The sequence below is a fragment of the Heliconius melpomene genome, unplaced genomic scaffold (genome assembly GCF_056956725.1).
Source record: "Heliconius melpomene rosina isolate 202511_hmr_F unplaced genomic scaffold, ASM5695672v1 ptg000091l, whole genome shotgun sequence".
NCBI lineage: Eukaryota > Metazoa > Arthropoda > Insecta > Lepidoptera > Nymphalidae > Heliconius > Heliconius melpomene.
Window position 1 is genome coordinate 1 of NW_028181909.1, and position 10,876 is coordinate 10,876.

At 44.4% G+C, this 10,876-nt stretch overlaps 1 protein-coding gene across 1 annotated transcript; it reads right to left on the bottom strand.

Moving 5' to 3' along the window:
- Positions 1 to 3,876: 3,876 nt before the first annotated feature.
- On the bottom strand, positions 3,877 to 5,824 carry LOC146526333 (uncharacterized). The gene has a single exon (XM_085207235.1). The coding sequence runs from the start codon at positions 5,822 to 5,824 to the stop codon at positions 4,109 to 4,111; it is 1,716 nt and encodes a 571-aa protein (XP_085063361.1). The 3' UTR covers positions 3,877 to 4,108.
- Between the last annotated feature and the right edge of the window lie 5,052 nt (positions 5,825 to 10,876).

Here is a 10,876-nt window from a genome sequence, read left to right on the forward strand (position 1 = left end):
GATGGCGGTAAAGCTCACAGGTGCAGAAAAACTCACGCTGATCGGGGACTTCAATCAGCTCCCATACATCGACAGGCTAAACCTATTTAAACTTAAATATATCGGCCCAAACCTTGTGACGTCCATCACCCAGGAGCTCTTAAGATCATATAGATGCCCACAAGACGTGACTTACGCCCTTAACGAAGTGTATGACGGGATCTACACGGCACGTTCCAAAACTCGATCCTTGAGAAGAGAAAGACTCACCGGCTCATCCGTCCCAATGGACTCACCCGACACCCTGTTCCTGGTCCACACACAAACGGAGAAAACGGATCTCAGCCGGAAAGGATGCGGAAAAGGGCAAAACTCACGCATCCTCACCATAAATGAGTCCCAGGGGTTGATGTATAAATCAGTCGTTATAATACAGACAAAATCCACCAAAATCCCTCTACACGACAGCATAACACATGCTGTCGTGGCGATAACAAGACACACAGAGGAGTGTATATATTATAACGACACGCACGACATGGACGCGATCGCGAGGTTTATCAGCAGGGCAAATAATTCAAGCGCAGAAGACATCAAGACATACAATACAAAAATGGCTATCTCTCAGAGAGACTGGGACGCAATCGATAAACTGACAAACCAAACCGGACAAGACAAAACATAACACAACACAACAATACAACCAAAGACAATACAACCGTTGAAATGAGTTCAACCTACAAAGAAAAAGGACCAAATCACAACAATTTACCCTGAAGAGCAGAAAAAGGCACGGACGCACCATGTCCGTGGTGTATTTTGACTACTAATAAAAAAAAAAAAAAAAAAAAAAAAAAAAAAAAAAAAAAAAAAAAAAAAAAAAAAAAAAAAAAAAAAAAAAAAAAAAAAAAAAAAAAAAAACCTAACCTAACCTAACCTAACCTAACCTAACCTAACCTAACCTAACCTAACCTAACCTAACCTAACCTAACCTAACCTAACCTAACCTAACCTAACCTAACCTAACCTAACCTAACCTAACCTAACCTAACCTAACCTAACCTAACCTAACCTAACCTAACCTAACCTAACCTAACCTAACCTAACCATAACCTCCTGGCTAGCTTTGTATATAGCGTAGAGTTCAGCTTGGAATACAGTGCATGCGGGGTGTAGAGTGAACATTTGGGATTTTGTTTCTATTCCTCCCTCCCACCAGGAGAATGCAGCTCCCACTCTGTTTTGGATTTTGCTGCCGTCCGTATATATCTCGGGACCGTTTCGCTGGTGGTTGGTGTTGAGGGGTTCCGCTGTTTCATCTTCATGTTTCTCATACTTAATGGCCTCTTGGGAGGCTGGGTGCTGCAGTTTTTCAAAGTCTACGTTGTTTTCAAGAGTCGTGTTGAGGGGAATATAATTAGTGATTTTGCCTTTCTTTGTGCGGTGGATTAGGGCCTGCTCCTGTATTCTGATATCCAGAGGTAGCAGGCCTGACAGGATTAATGCTGACGTGTAGGAGACAGTGCGGTAGGACCTACAGATCTTTTGGGCGAATCCTCTCTGCAGCGTGTGTAGGTGCTGCTGTATCATACGCAGTTCAGTGGATTCGCACCACGCACTCGCACCATAGGTGACGATTGGTTCTATTACCGCCGTGTAGATTGTCCTTATGATATCCGAGTTTAGCCCCCAGGTGATTTTCGCCGTGCACGCTAGCCGGTTGTAGATTTGTGTGGCTTTCCTGCACTGTGCCACGACGTGGGACTTAAAGGTCAGATTTCTGTCTATTATCACACCAAGAATTTTTACTTCTTGAACCAACTGGATGCTAGTTTGTGCCATTTTCAGGTTTGGGGGGTTGTATTTTAGCTTTTTGGTGAGGAGCATCGCGTTGGTCTTGTGCGGTGCAAAGCTCAGTTTGTTCCGTTCTCCCCATGTCATGACAGTTGTTAGCGCCCCGTTGGCTTCGTTCTGTAGTTCCTCCATAGTGGTGTTGGCGAAAACAAGTACGACGTCGTCGGCAAAGGCTTGGCAGTACACCCCCTTTTCAGTTAGTCGATGCAGTAGAGAGTCCAAAATCACGTTCCAAAAGGTCGGTCCACCAATCGATCCTTGGACGCAACCCTTCGTAGTGCGCTTCGTGGAGACTCTCCTAGCGTAGTTGACTGAGATCTTTCTGTCGTTGAGGTATGCATCGACTACCTTGAAGAGGTTTCTGGGGCACTCCTTGATGGCGAGTTGTTTTTTGAGTGCCGGCCACCACGCGTTGTCGAAAGCTCCCTCGATATCCAGAGATACGACCAGGACTGACTTCCTCTCTGTCAGCTTCTGTCGTAGGTGGTCTATGAGGTCGCTTAGGGCGTCTTCTGTACCGCGTTGAGGTGTGAAGCCATATTGCCGTTTATTCAATTTGGGGAGGAGATGCCACTGGAGGCGACCCACTAGAAGCTTTTCGACTATCTTTCCCATCACTGACAGAAGACCGATTGGTCTGTAGGACTTGGGGTGTGTGTAGTCCTCTTTTCCGGGCTTACGAATTATGACCACATGAGCAACTTTCCACTGCTCCGGAAAGTAGCTTAATGACAGGCACTTGTTTGCCATTGCTAGAAAGGTGTCTTCGGCGTTGCGGATTGCAGCGGTGCAGATGTCTGCGGTCAAACCGTCGGGACCAGGCGCCTTCTTGGGATTTAGTCCCCTCAGCACCGTCTCCAGTTCGGTAACGGTGAAAGGTGGGTCGTCCTCAGGTAGGGTGTTGGTGTCGAGATTTTTGATCCAGTTTTTGATTGAGGCGTGGCAGGGTTTGTCTGTTGCCTCTGAGTCGTCAGGGTAAAACGTTTGAGCTAGAAGGTCTGCCGAGTCTTGTGGGGACAGGGTGTGGCCTGTGGTCGGGTTTCTCAGGAGTGTGTCATCTTGGCGACCATCGCATCTACGCAGGACTCTGTAGATTTTGTCCCACATGCTTTCCTTCTCCTGGTTTGTGCAGAAATCCTTCCAGCTTTCCGTTTGCGCTTTTTCCGCCTCAATCTTGTACTCCTCCTTGATTTTTACATACTCGTTTATTACATGTGTTTTCCTATTTTTGGCTGCGTTCCTGATTCTCCTCTTGTGCTGGAGTACTTTTTTGCGCATTTGGTCCAATGATTTTGTCCACCAGGGCGGTAGAGGGTTTTGGGTTTCCGGTCTTAAGTACGGTATGGTATCTTCACAGGTTTTGTGGATTAGGGCCGTAAAGGTGTTTACGGCCACTTCTAGTTCTTCGGGATCCTTTAGTTGTTTTATTATAGCGGGTGTAAAATAATTTTCTTGTAGTAATTTTTTGAAAAGTGTTCCGAATTCCTTCCATTTTGCCTTTCTAGTGTTGTACTTCCGCGTTGTGATGGGCTTAAGACTGGCCAGTGGCCGTCGAAGCTGTAACGCGAAGGTAATGGCGTTGTGGTCGGAGGTGGTGATGTTTCTCTGTACGGTCCACTTTTCAATTTTTCCTAATAGAGAGCGGCTGCATGCTGTCACATCAATGGCGCTTTTGCATACTATCCCCCCTCTTATGGTTTCGAACGTTGGTGTATCCCCGGTGTTAAGTATGTGAAGATCCATTTCGTTTAGGAACGCGCTGTACATTTCACCCCTGGAGTCCTCAGTGATGCTACCCCACCAGGGGCTCCATGCGTTGGTATCCCCAGCGACTATGATGTTTGTGGTCGATTCTGCCAGCTTTCCATAGATTTCCTTGATCCTTGCTAGGTATGGCGTTAGGTCTTGGTCGCCCTCCAGGTAAATTGAGATCAATCCTAGTTGCAGGCTGCTCCCTCTCAGTAAGACTGCCGCCTCCGTTTCAGTCACCGTCTGGGGGTCGTTGACTACCTCCAGTCGGTCACCGAACACAATGATTGCAGCCTTGACTGGTTTTGTGCGTCGGAGTGTGCACTGTACCACTTTTGTGCCTGGATATTGCTTTAGTACCCCCGCGCTGCCCACATACGGCTCCTGCACTAAAGCAATATCGATGTTTCTTTCCTTAGCAGCTTGAAGGAGTTCCGCCGTTGCCAGTTTTGATCTTTGCAGATTGGCCTGTATGATGTTGATGTTCCTAGATTTTGTTTGTGTGTCTGTGTCATTTTGGATGCCTTTAGCAATACGTTATCTTGGATCTTGCTATGGCATCCCATTTATGTCGCTCGTGGCATTCTGTACTGAAGGCATTGTGGTCCATACTTGTGTCTTTTTTACCTCCTTCTCTACAGTTTATGCAGGCTGGTGGTTTACCCGCTTTCCTCTCCATGCAGTCTCCCCATGTGTGTGGGCCTCCGCAGTGGCTGCAGAGATGGTCTTTTTCTTGGCACGTTGTTCTTGTGTGGCCAAATCCCAAGCACTTTATGCACTGCATAAGAGGAGACTGATCCGCTACGGGTCTTCTTTGTAGCCCTATGTGGAGGTGGCCGGCTTCCAGGACCGCTTTGTGTGCTTCCGGTGAAAGTTCCAAGATCGGGTGACACTCCAGGGGGTTGCGTGCTCTCTTCCTATAACGCACGCGCAGCTTGGCCTCCTTTCCGTGTTCCTTCAGAACATCCTTGTTTTGCGCCAGGACGTGCTCTATAATCTCGGTGTCCGTGTGGTAGGCTAGGACATCGCGGATTATAATGAGCGGGTTTGCTGGCCTGGCGACTTCCACTTTGAGGCCTTGCTGTCCCTTAACTTTCTCCTGCACCAAGCGAAGATCCTCCTTTGTGTGGCAGCTCAGCACGACTTTTTGATTACGTGCTTTGCGTACCTTGTCCACCTTAGCGCCGGTCTTTTTGGCGTCGATGGCCGCCACTATCCTTTTGATGATAGTATCGCCGGTGTTTGTCGGATCACTTGACGATACTATAAGGGTGTGGTTTGGCCTCGGTTTGGGCTTCGCCGGTGTGGCCGTTATCCTGGCGTACGTCACCGTGGCTGGTCTCTTGTTGGTCGTGGTTGGTTTCCCACCTTCCGCAGCATCCATTTCCTCTTGGATCGACCTCGATGGCGTGGTGGGCTTATCCAATCTCTCTTTTATTGACTTGATGTCGTTTGTTACCATTTCGAGCGTCCCCGCTATTGGGAGAAGGTTATCTTTTAGTTCTCTATCTCCCAATAGTGCCGTGGCTTGCGGTGGTGGTGCGGGTTTATCGTGGATGGTTTCGATTAGCTTCCTGATCTCCATCAATTCCTTTGGCGGTTCCAGGACAGGCGGAGGCGGTAGTGGTTTTTCTAGGTGCTCTAGCGCCTTCCCACTGGTGTCCTGGATCCGTTGTAGTTGCTCGCAGGTCTTTTTATTCTCTCTGCGGAATTCGTCGAATTGATTTGACAGGGATTTGACTGACTTCTTGAGATCCTTATGTTCTTGGAGGATCTCTTGAAGTCCCTCGTGGCTTTCCTTCTTAGTCTGTGGTTGTAGGAGAAGCTTCTCTATCCCTGCCGTTGCTTTCCCCATGGAGGCTTTTATTTCCTTTATTTCTTGATGTGGCTCCCTTGTTTCATACCCTAACCATTTCCGAACCTCCTTCGTCTCGGTTAGGGTCGCCGAGATGTTATTTCCTGCTTCTTCAAGATTGCCGGCCAGTTTTTGTATCACGCTTATCATGGACTTATTATGGGCCCTCTCGATATTAACAATCTCCCTGGCGTGTTTCGCTCGTTCTGTCTCCAGGTTACACTTGTGCCTGGCTCTGGAATCCGATAGAGCCAGGACAATTTCGTACAGGGATTGAAGGCTGTCTATGGCTGTCTGCTTTAACTCCCTTTTCATATTTTGGGACAGTTCGAGGGCCTCTTTTCCCGCCAGGAGCAAGTCGTTGGCTTGTTTTGTGGCAAGGTCCATTTCCACTCCAGTCCTTCTCGTAGATGTAATGAGGAGGCTGGTCCTGCGTCCTTTGAATGCATCCGATCCAGGTGACAGGTGGTACATCACCATCCTACGGGAAAGCACAAAGGTAAACCTTGGGATCTGCGAGAAGATACGCAAGACCTTCGAGCTCAAGAACGAAGGTTTACTCAAGGTGCTACTCGAGGAAGAAAAGGCCGCCATCTACGACAACTCCACATCACAATACCTGAGAGGAGAACCACCAAAACTCCCCCACAGGACGGCCTATAGCGGGAAACTCGGCTTTGTGGAAAGGGAATCCAGAACTGACGAAGACAACGACACACCCAGGTTCAAAACTACACCCGACGACCCAATCTTAGTACTAGCTCGATGTACAGAGGTCTCGCTGGAACAAAAGATCCTGGACAAGGCAAAAGCCACCCAGATTTCAGACAGCCCGATAAACCTCACCCACCATCCCACACCAGAAATAGAATGGGTCAACGGAGCCCCAGGCAGTGGAAAATCAACCTGGGTTACAAACACCTTCAACCCCGACACCGACCTGATCGCTACCACCACTACAGAAGCAGCACAAGATCTCAGGAGAAAAATAGACTTCAAACGCGAGCGGGAAGGACGCAGCAAAGTGAGAACAATCGCCTCACTCCTCGTAAATGGCATCAAAGCCAAAGACAGGCCCAAGAGGCTGATAGTGGACGAGGCTTTGATGAACCATTTCGGGGCAATCGTGATGGCGGTAAAGCTCACAGGTGCAGAAAAACTCACGCTGATCGGGGACTTCAATCAGCTCCCATACATCGACAGGCTAAACCTATTTAAACTTAAATATATCGGCCCAAACCTTGTGACGTCCATCACCCAGGAGCTCTTAAGATCATATAGATGCCCACAAGACGTGACTTACGCCCTTAACGAAGTGTATGACGGGATCTACACGGCACGTTCCAAAACTCGATCCTTGAGAAGAGAAAGATTCACCGGCTCATCCGTCCCAATGGACTCACCCGACACCCTGTTCCTGGTCCACACACAAACGGAGAAAACGGATCTCAGCCGGAAAGGATGCGGAAAAGGGCAAAACTCACGCATCCTCACCATAAATGAGTCCCAGGGGTTGATGTATAAATCAGTCGTTATAATACAGACAAAATCCACCAAAATCCCTCTACACGACAGCATAACACATGCTGTCGTGGCAATAACAAGACACACAGAGGAGTGTATATATTATAACGACACGCACGACATGGACGCAATCGCGAGGTTTATCAGCAGGGCAAATAATTCAAGCGCAGAAGACATCAAGACATACAATACAAAAATGGCTATCTCTCATAGAGACTGGGACGCAATCGATAAACTGACAAACCAAACCGGACAAGACAAAACATAAAACAACACAACAATACAACCAAAGACAATACAACCGTTGAAATGAGTTCAACCTACAAAGAAAAAGGACCAAATCACAACAATTTACCCTGAAGAGCAGAAAAAGGCACGGACGCACCATGTCCGTGGTGTATTTTGACTACTAATAAAAAAAAAAAAAAAAAAAAAAAAAAAAAAAAAAAAAAAAAAAAAAAAAAAAAAAAAAAAAAAAAAAAAAACCTAACCTAACCTAACCTAACCTAACCTAACCTAACCTAACCTAACCTAACCTAACCTAAGAATAAAAATCTTTTGTTTATTGAAAACTTCTCATTCAATATGTATATTTTTATGAAATCTAACAAAAAGAAATCGAAATGAGAGAATACAAATGTAAAAAAATGTTCAACCTAACCTAACCTAAGAATAAAAATCTTTTGTTTATTGAAAACTTCTCATTTAATATATATATTTTTATGAAATCTAACAAAAAGAAATCGAAATGAGAGAATAAAAATGTAAAAAAATGTTCAACCTAACCTAACCTAAGAATAAAAATCTTTTGTTTATTGAAAACTTCTCATTTAATATATATATTTTTATGAAATCTAACAAAAAGAAATCGAAATGAGAGAATAAAAATGTAAAAAAATGTTCAACCTAACCTAACCTAAGAATAAAAATCTTTTGTTTATTGAAAACTTTTCAGTTTTCCCCGCTCGGATTCGGTTGTAATTGGTGTCGTGGTATACAACCCGCGGGAATGCGCGGGAAGGTGCGGGCGGTAAGTGGCGAAAACCGATTTTTTCAGTTTTCCCCGCTCGGATTCGGTTGAAAGTGGTGTCGATCGTTCAGGCTCCGAGGGGCCTTCAAGGTGGTATACAAAACGCGGGAATGCGCGGGAAGGTGCGGGCGGTAAGTGGCGAAAACCGAATTTTTCAGTTTTCCCCGCTCGGATTCAGTTGAAACTGATGTCGATCGTTCAAGCTCCGAGGGACCTTCAAGGTGATATACAACCCGCGGGAATGCGCGGGAAGGTGCAGGCGGTAAGTGGCGAAAACCGATTTTTTCAGTTTTCCCTGCTCGGATTCAGTTGAAACTGGTGTTGATCGTTCGGGCTCCGAGGGGTCTTCAAGGTGGTATACAACCCGCGGGAATGCGCGGAAAGGTGCGGGCGGTAAGTGGCGAAAACCGAATTTTTCAATTTTCCCCGCTCGGATTCGGTTGAAACTGGTGTCGATCGTTCAGGCTCCGAGGGGCCTTCAAGGTGGTATACAAATCGCGGGAATGCGCGGGAAGGTGCGGGCGGTAAGTGGCGAAAACCGATTTTTTCAGTTTTCCCCGCTCGGATTCAGTTGAAACTGGTGTCGATCGTTCAAGCTCCGAGGGGCCTTCAAGGTGGTATACAACCCGCGGGACTGCGCGGGAAGGTGCAGGCGGTAAGTGGCAAAAACCGTTTTTTTCAGTTTTCCCTGCTCGGATTCAGTTGAAACTGGTGTTGATCGTTCGGGCTCCGAGAGGCCTTCAAGGTAATATACAACCCGCGGGAATGCGCGGAAAGGTGCGGGCGGTAAGTGGCGAAAACCGATTTTTTCAATTTTCCCCGCTCGGATTCGGTTGAAACTGGTGTCGATCGTTCAGGCTCCGAGGGGCCTTCAAGGTGGTATACAACCCGCGAGAATGCGCGGGAAGGTGCGGGCGGTAAGTGGCGAAAACCGATTTTTTCAAATTTCTTCGCTCGGATTCAGTTGAAACTGGTGTCGATCGTTCGGACTCCGAGGGGCCTTCAAGGTGGTATACAACCCGCGGGAATGCGCGGGAAGGTGCGGGCGGTAAGTGGCGAAAACCGATTTTTTCAGTTTTCCCTGCTCGGATTCAGTTAAAACTGGTGTTGATCGTTCGGGCTCCGAGGGGCCTTCAAGGTGGTATACAAGCCGCGGGAATGCGCGGGAAGGTGCGGGCGGTAAGTGGCGAAAACCGATTTTTTCAATTTTCCCTGCTCGTATTCAGTTGAAACTGGTGTCGATCGTTCGGGCTCCGAGGGGCCTTCAAGATGGTATACAACCCGCGGGAATGCGCGGGAAGGTGCGGGCGGTAAGTGGCGAAAACCGATTTTTTCAGTTTTCCCTGCTCGGATTCAGTTAAAACTGGTGTTGATCGTTCGGGCTCCGAGGAGCCATCAAGGTGGTATACAAGCCGCGGGAATGCGCGGGAAGGTGCGGGCGGTAAGTGGCGAAAACCGATTTTTTCAATTTTCCCTGCTCGGATTCAGTTGAAACTGGTGTCGATCGTTCGGGCTCCGAGGGGCCTTCAAGATGGTATACAACCCGCGGGAATTCGCGCTCATTTAATATATATATTTTTATGAAATCTAACAAAAATAAATCGAAATGAGAGAATAAAAATGTAAAAAATGTTCAACCTAACCTAACCTAAGAATAAAAATCTTTTGTTTATTAAAAACTTCTCATTTAATATATATATTTTTATGAAATCTAACAAAAAGAAATCGAAATGAGAGAATAAAAATGTAAAAAAATGTTCAACCTAACCTAACCTAAGAATAAAAATCTTTTGTTTATTGAAAACTTCTCATTTAATATGTATATTTTTATGAAATCTAACAAAAAGAAATCGAAATGAGAGAATAAAAATGTAAAAAAATGTTCAACCTAACCTAACCTAAGAATAAAAATCTTTTGTTTATTGAAAACTTCTAATTTAATATATATATTTTTATGAAATCTAACAAAAAGAAATCGAAATGAGAGAATAAAAATGTAAAAAAATGTTCAACCTAACCTAACCTAAGAATAAAAATCTTTTGTTTATTGAAAACTTCTCATTCAATATGTATATTTTTATGAAATCTAACAAAAAGAAATCGAAATGAGAGAATACAAATGTAAAAAAATGTTCAACCTAACCTAACCTAAGAATAAAAATCTTTTGTTTATTGAAAACTTCTCATTTAATATATATATTTTTATGAAATCTAACAAAAAGAAATCGAAATGAGAGAATAAAAATGTAAAAAAATGTTCAACCTAACCTAACCTAAGAATAAAAATCTTTTGTTTATTGAAAACTTCTCATTTAATATATATATTTTTATGAAATCTAACAAAAAGAAATCGAAATGAGAGAATAAAAATGTAAAAAAATGTTCAACCTAACCTAACCTAAGAATAAAAATCTTTTGTTTATTGAAAACTTCTCATTCAATATGTATATTTTTATGAAATCTAACAAAAAGAAATCGAAATGAGAGAATACAAATGTAAAAAAATGTTCAACCTAACCTAACCTAAGAATAAAAATCTTTTGTTTATTGAAAACTTCTCATTTAATATATATATTTTTATGAAATCTAACAAAAAGAAATCGAAATGAGAGAATAAAAATGTAAAAAAATGTTCAACCTAACCTAACCTAAGAATAAAAATCTTTTGTTTATTGAAAACTTCTCATTTAATATATATATTTTTATGAAATCTAACAAAAAGAAATCGAAATGAGAGAATAAAAATGTAAAAAAATGTTCAACCTAACCTAACCTAAGAATAAAAATCTTTTGTTTATTGAAAACTTTTCAGTTTTCCCCGCTCGGATTCGGTTGTAACTGGTGTCGTGGTATACAACCCGCGGGAATGCGCGGGAAGGTGCGGG